The 15668-nt window shown below is 32.8% G+C and overlaps 1 protein-coding gene across 2 annotated transcripts in view; it reads right to left on the bottom strand.

Moving 5' to 3' along the window:
* Positions 1-1211: 1211 nt before the first annotated feature.
* LOC115968218 (MADS-box protein JOINTLESS-like) overlaps positions 1212-15668 on the bottom strand; it is a 70435-nt gene continuing 55978 nt past the window's right edge. The window contains exons 2-8 of one of the 2 annotated variants that reach the window (XM_031087537.1): positions 7175-7253; positions 6389-6450; positions 6208-6307; positions 6067-6108; positions 4197-4235; positions 3984-4114; positions 1212-1624 (exon numbers count right to left, since the gene is read on the bottom strand). In XM_031087537.1, coding sequence (XP_030943397.1) covers positions 1621-1624; positions 3984-4114; positions 4197-4235; positions 6067-6108; positions 6208-6307; positions 6389-6450; positions 7175-7253 — 457 coding nt within the window. In that variant the 3' untranslated portion in view covers positions 1212-1620. Of the gene's footprint in view, positions 1625-3138; positions 3512-3983; positions 4115-4196; positions 4236-6066; positions 6109-6207; positions 6308-6388; positions 6451-7174; positions 7254-15668 lie in introns of those variants that run through there. The other variant, XM_031087536.1, reaches the window with a different exon arrangement.

Below are 15668 nucleotides of genomic sequence, written 5' to 3'. Positions count from 1 at the left end.
TGATTTTAGAGTCTAGGTGATTTTTTATTTTATTTTATTTATTTATTATAAAGATCTTTTAAGGTTAATACCTACTTTGATTAATTCAGCTTTAAGTGAAATATTGAATATTCGGAAACTTTTATTTTATTCAAGTGTGTTTTAGATCAAGTTCAAATTGTTTTATAAAAGGTCACATTCTACTAATTAATTTGATGTTTAGATCTTTTGTAATAGTAAATAGGGGTACCCACTCGAGCTAAGAAGCTAGGTGTTTGAAGTAGTTTTATTTGTTTCTAGTTCATGAGTTTAATTAATGCAAATTGTAATACAGTACATGATTTACATATATCAATTTTAATAATTTGGATTTAAAAAAAAGGATAGAGTTTAGTTACAAAATTAGTTGTAGTCTAAGGCTACAACCCTACTTAATAAAATAAATATTATTACATATTTTGGAATTCTAATCATTGAATTACTTATTTTTTACACTTTTAATACACATGTCAAATTTTGTGTCAATATGATATTATTTACTATGTGATCTATATGCTTATATTTTATGCATAATTTTAAACTACAAAAACTTGCAATTTAAACAATTTATTGATGACATAGTTATTGATATTTAATTTTCTAGAAATTTTACAAGTATAGAGAATATAAGAAGAAGATGTAACCCAATGGTAGATTTGTCAAAATTTACCTCCAATAAAAAGATATTGAGTAAAGTTGTAGTTTTAGGCTACAATCAATTTTGTAGCTAAACTTTGTCCAAAAAAATATATTGAAAAATGTGACATCATGTACCATATGATTAACAAATCAAACTAGACCAAAATAGAAGTGTTAAAATGTAATTAACTTCAGCAAGTTTAATATGTTTATGATTCCATTTTATGACAAAAATAAATATGTTTGGTGTGATTTCCAGTGGTAAACCTATTAGCATTAAAACACTAAGCAAAATATCACTTCTCTAGAAACTCAAAGAATTAATAAACTCATGAGACTCTTATAGCTGCTCTAGCTTAGCTAGTTCTAGCTTTGATATTGCTAAACCTGATCCATATTATGTTTTCCTGTTTGTGTTAAATAATAGAACTTTATAGAATCACATTCAGAATTTGAAGAACCAGAGATGTGGCAATTGTGCCCTAATCCTTATGTAATATCATTATTTTCAAGAAGTGTTAATTAGCCTTTTCTCGTTCAAAAGTAACTACTAGTGAAAACTGAAAACCCTTCATGGTTCACGCTTGGGTTGCTATTTTTAGTAAAGTGAGAAAAAGGGGCTAAAAATGCGGTTGATGATTTATAACACATGACGAATAGTTAATTACTTAAAAGAGTTTTGGACAGTCTTGTTAGCACAAAAAATACAAATATTTGATTTCTGAGTCTCTTAACTAACTATGACATGTTAAACGAACATTTTGGTGAGTTTTTGCTTGGTGGTAATTGGTTAGTACCAAATTACATACATATGATGTGTGCTTAACAATTGCCAGCCAAGAGAAGCAATGGTGAAATATGGCAGAAACTTGTGAAGTGCCAATCTTGAGCTGTCTTTGGCGGTGATTGACAAGATGTTGCTTGCATTTTATGGGTCAAGGAAGACTATGAAATAGAACAATGTCACCTAGAAATATTCAATATAGAGGAGAAAAAAAAAAATCAGTGGGAGCAAATTATATTATGAATTATGATATTACTTTTCTCAATTTGGTGCAAGAATTTGCATTCCAAAATCATAGAGCACAAAAAAGCCTTACTGCAAGGGGCAAGATTAACTTGAAATTATACATTTAACATATTTAGAACTTAAAACTAGTGTACTCAAAAGCAATATTCTTGATAAAGAAATGTGAAGGCGGACACATAATACTTCAAAGGCAATCACACAAAGATAAACAAACCTATTGCAAAATTGCGACTCAATTTCAGGACCTGAATTGTCATCAAGGACTGGAGCTTTTTTCCCCCCAACATATATATAAACAGATGATTATGGTAGCAAAAACCTATTTTGCCCACTGACAGTGTTGCATTATTCCTAAAATCCATGTATTGTCAGTACTGATTATGCATCTTAAGCAACTAATTAAATGGAGCAAACCCTACATACACAAGAACAGTTGTCAAAGTCTATATATATATTTGGGTGTTTCAAGGATTACCATGCTGTCGATGTTTGGAAGAAATTACTGGAATTACTAATACTTTTGCAGATCTTCAACCATCTGAGTTTGTCTTCCTTTATATATGTGTTAGGTTCTAAAGATTTATGATTAAATGTTTAGAGTCTCAGTTTGTATATGTTGGCAAATCAAGAACAAAAACATGTCTAGAATAGGTATTAGACATTGCTCAAAGTGTTTCAAGTCAAGTCTTAAGAATATTCAAGTTGCAGAAAAAAGAAGTGTTTTTTAGTGAAGCTCGATCGATTGAAAATCGCAGAAAAAAAATTTCTGCAGAATTTTAAATCAGGCCTAAGCCCATGAAAACGTTTAGGTTTTCAGTCCAACACTCCTAAGTATAAAAGGAAAACCCTAACCTAACTACGTTTTGAAGACTCTTGGAAGATTTGTGAGTTATTCTTGTGAGATTTGAGAAGTTCTGTACTTTTTAACTCTACAAGTGTCTACTAGAACAAGATTTACAATCAAGTGTTGGTGGAATCTAGTTGCTGCAAGATCAACAAGTGTGATCTGAAACCTTTGAATGGGATCTCAAAGTCACAAATGTGGGAGTCTGTGTTCTGCAAATCTAAGAGAAAAAGAGTTCATGGATTTAGAGCTTGCACGTGATCGTGTTAGTAAGTTATTACTGGAGGTAGCAATAGATTTAGGATTAAATTTTTTGTAAAAATTTCAATTCTCTTTTAATGGATTTGTTTTACCTTGAAGATAGTTAGGTCAAATCCTCCCTAAGTTTTTATCTTGAAACAGTCCGTTTAATTGGTTTTTCTGGGTGATCATATCAGTGTGTTCTTTACTTTCTATTGTTTGCATGATATGATCTTTCTCTGTTTAACCTAGATCTCATAATTAACCTAAGTAATCACTTGGCTAATATATTAGGTTAAACAATCTACTTTAAGGGGTCTAAACAAACAAACAATATGTTTCCTAGAAATGTGAGAGGTTTGCTTCATCCAGTTCATCCTATGCAAATTATTAATGGTGTGTCTTGCCAAGATCAGTCTCAACCCTACACACAACCTTTCCAACTCCTTTAACTTTATTTTCGATTGGCACAAATTGACCCATACGCATTATTAAGCACCCAGAACCCACCATATGTATATGCAGACTCTAGTTGAATCAACTGGTGGAAACAAATTGGTCTTATAGAAACTTCTTTTTTTTTTTTTTTTGAGAAACTGGTCTTACAGAAACTTAATTACAATTATGAGCTAGCATTTGTATTTACTTAAACATGGCCTTTTTCTTGAACTTGAGAAAAGGGTATTCATATATGCTTCTTGATCTTCTCTACACTTCAAATTTGGTTAGGGAAAGGTAGCCTGCAAGACATAGAAAGATGCACTAAGGCAAATAGTTTCTCTATAGTAGAAGCTTGCATTTCCTGGCATGCAGTCCATAATTGCTTCACTAACAGACAAATTACTCAATAATGAGTTGAAAGTGACATCACCTGTGGTTGCAACCCTTAATTTCACCACCAAACTTACCTTTTAGTACTAGAAAAGCAAAATTAACTTTAGATTGAAGAATAGAAGACATATTGTAATGCTAAATCCAGGGAAATAATTAAGCCTCGGGACAGATTTATCTGTTTAGTCAAGTTCCTCAATTGAAACTGCAACTATATGCTTTAGAAAATAGGCTCCTAAATATTGATATTTGAATTAAATATCCTTGGATTGAATCATTGAATCCTTAATCATATTTCATACTTCATCCAGAAAACCCAAAAGTAAAAAAAGAAAAATAGAAGAAAAAACAATTTAAATTAATGGAATTTTACAAACTTACCCTAGCTTGAGAGAAGTCTCTGAGCTGTCATTGTCTTGAGGAGGATCAGATATACTACAAACATTGGTGATTGACTCAGATGACTGACCTTGTTCAAGTACATGTGTTTGAACACTAAAAAGATTCTGCATCTGTGGAAGATAATTTTTTTTAATTAACAGAGATATATGAAGAGAAAAGAACAGAAGAAAGAAAAAAAATGAGACCTATTACCTGTTTTAGTCGTTGGTTTTCTTCCATGAGTTGGGCTTCCTGCAATAGAATATATAATTTAGTATGTTGTATTGATACCCTTTTTTGGGTGAGACGAAATCAGTTTAGGTCTTGTGATAGAATAAACAATATAACATTCAGTTTTGAATTTACGTGAATTTGCTCCAACTTGCATTCCTTTCTCTACACATTGAGCTAACCAGTGCACATACAAAGACCTTGGCAAAAGGCTGACAAAGTTTTACAATTCCAAGACTTGTCACCACAATTTTTATGAATTTGCACCAACTTGCATTAGCATTATTCATTTTGTATAATAAATAGTTTGTTCTACAAAAAACTTATAATTTACAACTATTTACTCACATTTTCTAAAGATATGTTTTTAGGGTAAGCTTATTATATTATCGTAGTCCTAATTGTACACATAGTCCTAACTATGTTACTCTAATCCTAGCATAACATAGATTTTGTCTACTACATATTTCCTTCAGTATGTACACTAATAAACTTAACTCAATACTAAATATGTTGTTTATCGAATTATCAAATAAAAAAAAAAAGTGAGTACATATGTAGTTTAAATATACTTATTAACCCTAGCAAGTATTTAGAACCCTTAAAACATGCTTTTACGGCTAAGTTGATTTTAACACTAATAAACTAAACAATATAGTCCAACTGTAAATGGCTTAACCAATTTCCATACAAACTAAACTACACTACACAAAGCATGACAATATAGTAAAGCAAAGGAAGTAAAGAGGAAAGCAAGCAAACCACACTAAACACAAAGAAGTGTTTAGGAAGAGGAAAACCCGAGCCTTGGGCGTAAAAACCTTTCCCCCGACTATCTGTCGGAAATCTTCATTAGGCAAGATAGTTGCAGTACATTAGGACACTACAAACCCTCCAAGCCCAAAAGCCTACCTGTACTTGAGCTCTCTAAGCTCCAGCTAATAACCGATTTCTATGAGTCCTTTCTCTTCCTAGCTTATCGGAGACCCTCCATTGAAGCACCAATGGAAACACCACCAATGAAGATTGGATTTGAATGTGGCTTCTCAAGTTTCTATAGCCATTCTCTCACTCATAAGGTCTATGTTTATGGGCGAGGAAGGTGTTCACAATATTTCAATCAATACAATGAAGGAGATGGAAAAGAGAGGTTGAATTGGTTTTCTCAAAGCAAAAAAGATCTCTCTTTTCATATGCTAGGACTGGCTTCTCTTAGATTTCTCTCTTATGGTTTTGAGGGTTTGTATAAACCTTATTTGAAGCCTCTTGCCATGCCTCACAACCATGTGGTGTGTGCTAGCAGAAAGGCATTAGACAGGTGTTGTCCAGGATGTAGAGTACATAGGTCACGCAGCTCGCGACCATGTTGCCCCCTAAGGTTGTGTGGAGGTCGCGAATTACACGCTTGCACTCTCATCAAGACCACCTAACACATGGAGCACGCGGGCCACTTAGGTCACCTCCAGGTTGTGAGATCTCTGGTTGATGTAGTCTTTTGATGTTGAGGGAGAGGCTTAAGTACATCTATCCAAAATACAATAAAGTCCAGGAAAAATACATTAAACATTAAAAGTAAATTACAAACAACTTTTGTCACTGAATAAAGCCAACAATAAAATACTTCTCAGTAGTTGTTTATGATTTTCTGTTGTTGATGTAGACCACTAAGACCAAACCACCTGAATTCCTTGTGTTCTCTCTCTCTCTCTCTCTCAAGTTCTTATTATTTCTTCTTTCAATTACTATTTTGATAATTTATCACGATATCATTGATTATGGTTTGGAAATGTCTTGCAAAAATTATAGTAATTGTATGAAATGTCATGCAAAAATTTAAGGTTTGGAACATGACCTTTTGCTGAAGGGCAGTGATCTCTTCCAGAAATTTTTCACCCTGAAAGACCAAAAAAGGTTTCTTATATTAAGAGAAAGTACATAAATTTCAACACTCCATAATAATGCCGGTAAACAGAGATAAAAGAGAGAGACGTGCCTTTGTTTCTATAACACGGCTCAGGCCTACTTCAAGATCTTTCTCTAGTTTATGTAATTCTTCTATATCCATTCCATGGAGCTCTTCTCCCTTAATCTTCCTGTTAGGTGTAAACATTTCTCAACATTAATTTAGTGTGGTATTTACAATAACAAGTTAATAGCAATATTAATTATGATACCTCAGTTCATGTGTCTGCTCCTCAATTTCCTTGCGCAATATGGTGCAGGTATTGTGCTCAAGCTAACATAAAGAATTGCCGTTCATGAATATTTTTGTGATGTGATGTGTTACCAAGCACTTTTAATATAAAAATGGTTCTAAAATATGTAAGCATTTCCTGCCTTCAATAAGAAATTTGTAGGGCTGCCCTAAATGCTAGTGTCATCATTCTGCCATTCTGGGATTGCTACAAATAGTCTTCTAAGTTGTTCCAAAAATCATGCCTAGCCTTTTTATTTAATATATATATATATATATATATTTTTTTTTAGTGGTATGATTTTCAATAAAATGTAAGTTTCACAGTTTTCATGAAAATTTCATGAGAAAATGGATTTACAAATAATCCAAAGTCATGATTCCTTATGACAATGATAGAATTACCTACATTAATGTTAAGATGACAAAACACTAGAAATAACTTTGTTATATGTAGATCAATGATTTGGAGAATTTTAAATCTCCAATTGTTTGATAATATAAAATCTTTAAAAGAGGGAATTGATATTGTTGCATCATGCGTTTGTAGTTGTAAGTCTAAATAGCATTAGATTAATATGAGATGGAGTAAATGTGGGCCAAAGATCACTGTGTTTAATAATAATAAAAAGTTTGAAATATCTGTACCTTTAAACTAGTTTATTCTTTTAGATATCTTGAGAACATGATGGCATTATCATGATCAGTTCTATCTAACTCCAAAAAGGACATTATTCACCAACTAAAAAAATTCAAAACATCTTACCTGCAGCTCAAGACACGGTAGGTCCATTTTACCAAGGTTATCTGGATGCAGCTTATGCTTTTCGATTAGCTGCTGCATGCTTCAAACAACAAAAAGATAGCACATTTAGTTCTTCTCTCTCTCTCTCTCTCTCTCTCTCTCATAAGATGATAGTGCTGATGAACATTCAAACTACTACTTGTCTATTTCTGACTCAAATCTATGCAAAGAAAAGTTTGAGCTGGTGATTGAAGAACTAAATATCTCATATTGGCATATCTGCTGTTGGGTCCAGGCCAACTGTGTACTCAATCAAAATGTGAAGCACAATTGATATTTATATTGATTGACACAAAGACACAAACTATATATAAACTTCTAATTTGGTCAAACTATAGGCAAACTATGCAATGTGAACATCTAAATGAACCCTCAAACTATTTACATTGATTGACACAATTGATGGATTAACTTCTCACTTATTTTTTAAACATCTAAGTTTGCAAACATAAAAAATAATGACTTAAAATTTTAGATTTGGTGTTATTGTATTAAAGTGTTACAATATATACAAAACATACAACAATGTCATCTGAAAACAATATACAAAACATACAGCAATGGCATCCGAAAAAAAATTACAAATTACACACTGTTTGATGAGTTGGAAACCAGGCCCATAGAGCATTCCTGCAGGCTAAATCTCAAAGTAAATACTATTGGGAATACACATGTGAGTGAAATACCACATTTAATAAGAATTTCAAGAGGGAGTTGTTAATATAATATAGTTAAGCCCAAACTCATAGGCTTTTAAACCTTTTAGGTCAAGTGGTGTTCTTATATGTTATATTAACTGCTCAATTGGAGTTTTCCTAGAGTGTTATCTCTCTAAAAAGTGGTATTAGAGTTCAAGTGGTATGTGGCGAAAGAAGCGAGGTGTTTAGGGTCCTTTCCATGGTGGGAATAGAGCAAATGGTGCTAGATCACGGTGAGACATGTGGTTCCTATGGATGTGAATGTGTGGGCTGGTTTCCATGGATTAGTGTGTGGATTTGACACATGGTTCCCATGGGTGATGTTCGGGTGATGGAAAAAAGCCTCATAAGGGAAGGGGGGAGCAAGGGAAACTTGGTCAAAGGAAATGAAGAGGTAGAGACTTACACGTGAGAGGGAGATTGTTGGAAAAACATGTGTGAGTGAAGTCCCATATTAAAAGGAGTGGTTAATATAACATAACTAAACCCAAATTCATAGGATTAAGCCTTTTGGGTCAAGTGGTGTTCCTATATGTTATATTAACTACTTAATTGGAGTCTCGTACAATATAGGCTTTTCTTTAAAAAGAGAGACCATTATAAGTCAACTTGTAAGAAGTTCGAAAAGCACTAGTAAAAAATATCAGAGCTAGTCATAGGATCAAGTGAAATTTGGTCACTTGAAGGGAATCGTCATAAGGATCTAAACTTATCAACTTTGGCCATGACCCATGTTGCTTTTCCTACAAATTCATTTGTTTAGACATCTTTTTGGTTAAATTTGATATTTATGGTAAATTTTTAATGGAGTTGGCTCATATTTGTTACTAGGCCATTGAGTTGGGGGCCTTATGGGCGCAGCAGAGTGGAGTGCAGCAGAAAAGAGCAAAGCGGTGTAGGGACATTTTAAGAAATTTGTATTTGGTAGAGTTATTATATAAACATACTGTTGTAAACCTATTTTCTCCTTGACTAGATTATTAGCCATTCTTTCTTATGGACATAGGTACATCGCCGAAACATTTAAATTGTATGTGTTGATTTTCTCTCCTCTTAATTTACATCATTTTTATTTTATTTTATTTTATTTTTTAAGTTAAAAGTTAGAATAAAGTCTTATGAATACAAATTCTTTGTCTCACATGGAGTGCTACACTTTATGGTCTATCAATTGAAGCTAGCTAGCTACACATCCCTTCTTTCTTTCCTAATATAATAACCAAAGTTTAAAATAGGAAAAAAAAAATGTCATATACATGACATACTGTAGTTGGTGAAAATAAAATGAAACACTCAGAGTGGGATAAATGATTTTCATTCATGTATCATTAGTTCTAGGATGTTTCCTAGAGTCCATAGGATTTATGTTTGTACTTTTCCCAATTTTATCTTCTTCTCTTTACAGTTTTTCTTATTTTCTAGCCTAATTGTACTTTACATGAATTAGGGTTTCTTAAGGAACTCCTAGCCACTTAGAATTTTCTTTACTATATACATTGTGGTTGTAGCTTCTGAGAATTCGGATTTTGATCTATAGACTCTCAAATAAGTTTCTCCTTTTTCTTCCTAGTGGAATCCAAGAAATCTTCTTGTGGATTTAGGGAATGCCTTGTGGATTCAAAGGATATTTTCTTGATATAGACTTATTCCGTTTCATGTGGCTTTTTGCTTGTGTCAATGATCTTCTAGGACCTTTTTGTTTTGGATCCCAACAATGATGCACCAAATTCTCCATGTGTTAGGGCTGTCCTCTGGATACTGCAGTGTTAAATGTTATTGAAAAGATTCTCCAAAGTTCAAAGACAGGCTTCACAAAACTCGTGATATTAGTTTTCCATGATAGTTCATCATGAAACCCTAGGAAACCGTAGACATCCAGGTATGTGCTTCTTGATATTCAAGTTTTGCTAAAATTTTTATCATTAACTACATTGAACTTCCTTTTGAAAGTGCTTTATTTGGTGTATAGCAATCATGCTTAACAATTACAATTAAAGAAAAGTTTATAAGTGACACTAATGCACTGTAAAAAGCACAATTATTATGGAGAAGATCGTACAATTGTCATGATCCTTATTATGTAAAGATTGTTAAATTCATTATCCAAAAGTGTTTTTATCTTTTATTTACACAAAACCTAAACATTAGAAACCGTACCATCTAAGCAAGGCTAATTACACTGTCCTTAATCAAGGACAACATTCAGACAGAATAACCCCTTAAGGTTCAATTGAGGATAATTCCATGACTAGAAATTATCTAATTTAGTCACACATAAAGGTGGCATTATTTCAAATCCTTGCGATTGACATTTCAGTCATCCTTATTTCAATGCTTTTTCCAAAAAAAAAAAAAAAAAAAAAAAGACTATCTCAAAAGATAAACGAAAATGGTTTGTGTTTGTTTCCACACCACCCCCTCCCCCTCTTGAAGTGCCCATTTTCCTACCAGTGATGCTTGTTAGATTGGTAAAATTCTGTGTTACCTTTAGTGTTCTCAACTTAAGATGATGTGAAACTTGGGGCACACTCCCATTTGACAGTTTGTGGTATTGCATCATTTTAACTTGTAATTTTAGTTCATTTAAGGTACTGTATGTCAAATGGCTAAACTATACCATATATTGTTGGGGGGCCACAATTTGACTCCCTACAACCACTCTAAAAACAGGCCCGCGTGGTGTGATATCGAATGTCATAAAAGATTTGAGTGTGTCTTCTTTATCATCAATTGGTTTTGAGGTGGAATAACACAGCTTACAGCCTGACAAATGGTATCAGAGCCAAGGTCATGGGTTCGAGTCACAGGAGTGTCATTGTGAGGGAAAGATTGTTAGGGGGACCACAAACCACTCTTAGATCATGTTTCGAACATACACAGCTACATTACCATATATTCTCTGAGATCGTGACTTGTCCACTGCTTCAGCAACCTCATTTTAAAGCATTTGGTTATGTACTCTCCTCATAAATACATGCTTCATCCATATCCTAAAACTTTTCCTTTAAAAGTCTCTAAAATTGCAATCTTTGAGGAAGGGCTTGGAATGGTTGGCTTATGAGGCGTTTAATCTTTGGGGAGAGAGACATTCAACCACACTGTCCAACCAAGGAGGAAAGGGCTATACCTAACATATAGGAATTTCATCAAGAAAATGAAATTACTTGGTAACCAAGAAAGAATGGTAGAGTGAAAGAAAACTGGAAAATTTGCAATAACAAAAAATATTTAACCATTTCATGGCACTAAATTTCCATGTAAAGAACCTAGTGACTTAATTAGACTGAAATCAAAGTCATTGTTCCAGAAATGCTATCAGGCCAAGGTGGACCTAATATGCTAGTAGGTATCAACGTATGATTATTTTTATACCATTGTGCCAAAAGCATTCCTCAATGTATGCATTGCAAACTCAACAATTCAAGAAATTAAGTCTACAAAGTATAGATCAATTCATGCAATCTTTAGCACAAATGAGACAATTCTAGCACTTTTGGAACATCATATCAGTTGATAGCTATTGGATCATGTCTAGCCTAAAACATCACACGAGCCTAAAAGCAAAGAATACGAAAGCATTCATGACACAGCAAGTTGAAGACGTTTTTCAAGAATTAGGCCAAGCTCGCTTCATTTACTTCATATGGTCACATCTTCTTTAGGTGCTCTTGCTCCACAAAGAACTAAAAAGAGAGTCTGAGGAAGCTGATGTTACGGAAGTTTGAAGAAAACATGTACATGATCCTCTCTTTGATAGAACAGAAACTAAACTATTAGTTTTTGGTAGTAAACCTTGAATCCGCGAGGGGTTTTCTTGAATCCATAAGGTGATAATTTCTCGGAATCCACCAGAGAAAGAAGCAGATAAAGTTTGAATTTTTATTGATAATAAATTGCTTTGCCTTTGGAGGCTACAAAACGTATAAATATTGACAAAGTAAAGCCCTAGGACGATTAGGAAAAATCTGAAACTCTAATTTGTATTAATTACAAGATTAGGTAGCAAAATACATAATTTTACAAAAAAATGTTGAAATCGAGTTAAATGCAAAATCATAAATTATTGACCTAAGGGTTGTCCCAAAACAAGCCCTCATTTATATATCTCAAGTGTGTGGGATACACTAAACTAGACCATTGTAAAATTTATTGTTCTACCAACATCCAAAAACTTACATCTAAACAAATAAATCTCACGACTGTTATTTGTATTGATTCTCAATCTTGAGAAGATGGTAAACTCAAACATGAAATGTGCTTTGCTTAATGTACATCAGAGTGAGATCTTGTATGGTCAAAACCTTAGTACGTTGGACAATCGCATGTAGTGTTATGGGAGCACACCTTCGTAAGATGAGATCCATTATCTTTCTTAGAGACACAAAACATTCCCCTTGAGATAGGTTTAATGAGAATTGGTTATTTAGAGTGTTGGGCTTGACCACTTTAGTAAAGAGTTGTTAAAATTTATATTTTGTGAAATTAAATTTCATAACTATAAGAATAATAAAAAGAATGAAACTGTGGACTTAAGGATTTAAGATGTAGTGATTTACAAAGTAATAGTAACTATTTAATTTTTTTCACTATGGATGATTTCATAGAGGGGTCAAATGCTAATACAATAGATTTTTGGGATAAATTTTTGATTTAATAAAAACCTAGAGTGCAACCATGAATTTTTAGTGTAATAAATTATGGTTAATGATAACTTTGGGCTTATCAAGAGTCACATAAAAAAAAAAAAAAGAGTTAATAGGAGGCTGAAGGCCCATTGGAGTTTGAGTTTTTATTTTACCTTTGGTTCCAATTCAAGCTACACGACTAAAACCTAATTGGGTTGGCCCAATAGTTAATCCAAAAACAACAGGGATTACTTAAACCTATCAAAAAGAATAGGGCAAATTACAATTTATCCACTTGTGGTTTGATTGTAATTTAAGTTGTCTGGTTTGAAATTTGACATTTTACCCACCTGAGGTTAGCTCAATTAGAGTTTTGTAACCCATCTCTAATAAAAATATAGCTAAATATGTAATTTTGCTCTACTTTTATGTCTCTCTCTTCCCAAAACAAAAAACACATACAAAAACAAGACAAAACAATATCAAAAAGGGAGGGTTTTGTAAAAATTAATATTTAGAACTATTTCTCATGCAAAGACAACAGCATTCTGTGCAGAAATTCCTCACTCAAAGCTCCTAATAGTATAGCACAATTGTCCTGCCAGAAAAGGAAGAGGGGGGGGGGGGGGGGAGGATGTAGCAGAAGACAAACCATTTATGCAAACTACTTTTTAAAGTCAAGTACAAAAACAGTGAGTATAATAATGGGAAAATAAAACATTAAAGAAAACATATTACTGCAATTAGACCATAAACTAGCATTGCAAAAATATTCTTCCATTGTTTTCTTTTCTTATTTGTAAAATGTTTTTATGCATATCATCAAGACTGATGATTAAACTTGCTAAATATCGATTTGTTGAATCAAATTTTGATTAAAAAAAAAAAATCTGGGATATCAAGGTGATTTGCTTGTTCATTTTGTAGAAGCAAGCTGAAATCAAGGGATCATATATTTTTCAAGTGTTCTTTCTCTGGAAGAATTTGCGAAGGGGTGCTGAGAAGATGCCTTATTAAAAAAGAAGATTGGAGACTGGATTCTTGAGTTAGCTTGGGCTTTGAAGAAGTTGAAGAGTAAGAATTTTGAAGAAATTTAATTGGCCAATTACCACTGTACACTACCTGCTCTTCTCATTTGATGGTAGCACAAGACATCTAGCAGGTCCATTAGTATAGCAAGTAGCAACAGCTACATAAAAGTAGCAAAGAACTATGATGGTTCTTAATTTTTACAAAACCCTCCCTTTTTGATCTTGTTTTTGTATGTGTTTTTTGTTTTGGGAAGAGAGAGATATAAAAGTTGAACAAAATTATATATTTAGCCCTATTCTTAACAGAGATGAGTTATAGAATTTTAACTGAGCTAACCTCAGATAAGTAAAGTGTCAAATTTCAAACCATAGGTAGATAACTTAAATTTCAATTAAATCATAGATAGGTAAATTGTCATTTGCCCAAAAGAATAAAAGGAATTTCTTTAAGTTAGAAAGCCCTAGACTGCTATTGCACTACACATTTAAGAGAAAAGAGAATTGTTCTCTGGATAAAATTTAACTACAAAATTAGTTGTAGCTTAAGATTACAAGCTTACTCAATAAAATAAACACTACTACATATTTTGAAAATCTAACTGTTGAATTGTATGTTCTTTATGCTCTTAATACAATTGTTAAATTTTGTGTCAGTTAGATATTATTTATTATATAATCTATAAGTTTATATTTTATGCATAATTTTAAATTACAAAAACTTGCAATTTAAACAATTTATTGATGACATAGGTATTGATTTTTAATTTTCTTGAAATTTTGCAAACATGATGGATATAAGAATAAGATGTAATCCAATGGTGGATTTGTCATCTCCAATAAAAAGATATTGAGTAAAGTTGTAGGTTAAGGCTAAAATCAATTTTGTAACTAAATTTTGTCCTTATTCTCTAGCTCCCCTCTAAGGGATCTACACACCTACACTACAAGGAAGAGAAGAAAAGTTCTTTCTTCCTCAAGGCACACGACTAGGGTTTTTGACAAGGAAGAGAGCCCAATCTCTTGAGATTCTTGTGGTTATTGAAGTGAAGAGTATGGAATTCTCAAGATCAAGAGGTGCTAGAGATTCTATTTTATTTTGAGATTTACTGCAGATAAGTTTTCCAATAGCCCTAATTTAAAATTCAAAGAGAGCGCTTGTTCTTATAACATAGAAGCACGTCTTGATTGTTCTTCCTGAGTATGATTTGTGTAAGATATATATTGATTTCCAACAACTATTATATCATTTTAACTCACACAGTGGGAAGTTGTTTAATGGTGTAGAGTGTTTCAAAAGGTTTCCTAGTGTTTCTTAGCCATTTGGGATTTTAGCATAGAAACCTATTAGGGGATCTAGCAAGGTCATACTGTTAAACTGGGCGGCCATATGAGAGCATGCCCTTTTAATATCTAATTTTTTGCTGTCTTTAATCTTTGCAATGTGACTTTTAGCCAAAAATCCAACATTGGAGTTAAATCTCTAAGATTGAAACTAGAAATTGATCTAAAATGCTAATTAATTGTTCCAATTGTGCTGTAAACCCTTATGAAATGGTCCTCAATATGTGCTAATTACAAGGACATCCCATTACATTAGAATTATAGTAGTTGAAGTTATGTTGTGAAAAGCATGTAAAACAATAAAATCAAAATCCACTATCAAATGATAAGGATTTTAATCACTTGCAAGATTTTATAGACATAAACTAACCCTAACCCGATATATCCATAAGTGCTCATACACTAACATATATACCATACAAAACTTTGTCTTCTAACTTAGGAAGTAATGGACATTTCATTTAGGGTGCTGCACTTGTATCGTATCTGTGTCGTACTCGTGTCATATCGGTGTCATATCGGTCGTTTTATGTTATAATTTTTTAAAAATTGCTCATGTCACTATATATGTACCCGTACCTATGTCCATATCTGTGCTTCCTAGCTTCTTACTATCTCATAAACCAAACTAGTTAAACCACCACCCTATTTATAATGACCACCTATTTTCTTATCAATGTGGGACTAACACTCATGATACGAATTCTTGCGTTTGTTATTCTCTAAGCAATGTGGATTTCAAAATCAACAAAAAAAACCT

This window comes from Quercus lobata, chromosome 11, assembly GCF_001633185.2.
Source record: "Quercus lobata isolate SW786 chromosome 11, ValleyOak3.0 Primary Assembly, whole genome shotgun sequence".
NCBI lineage: Eukaryota > Viridiplantae > Streptophyta > Magnoliopsida > Fagales > Fagaceae > Quercus > Quercus lobata.
This window is presented reverse-complemented; position numbering and strand designations above follow the sequence as displayed.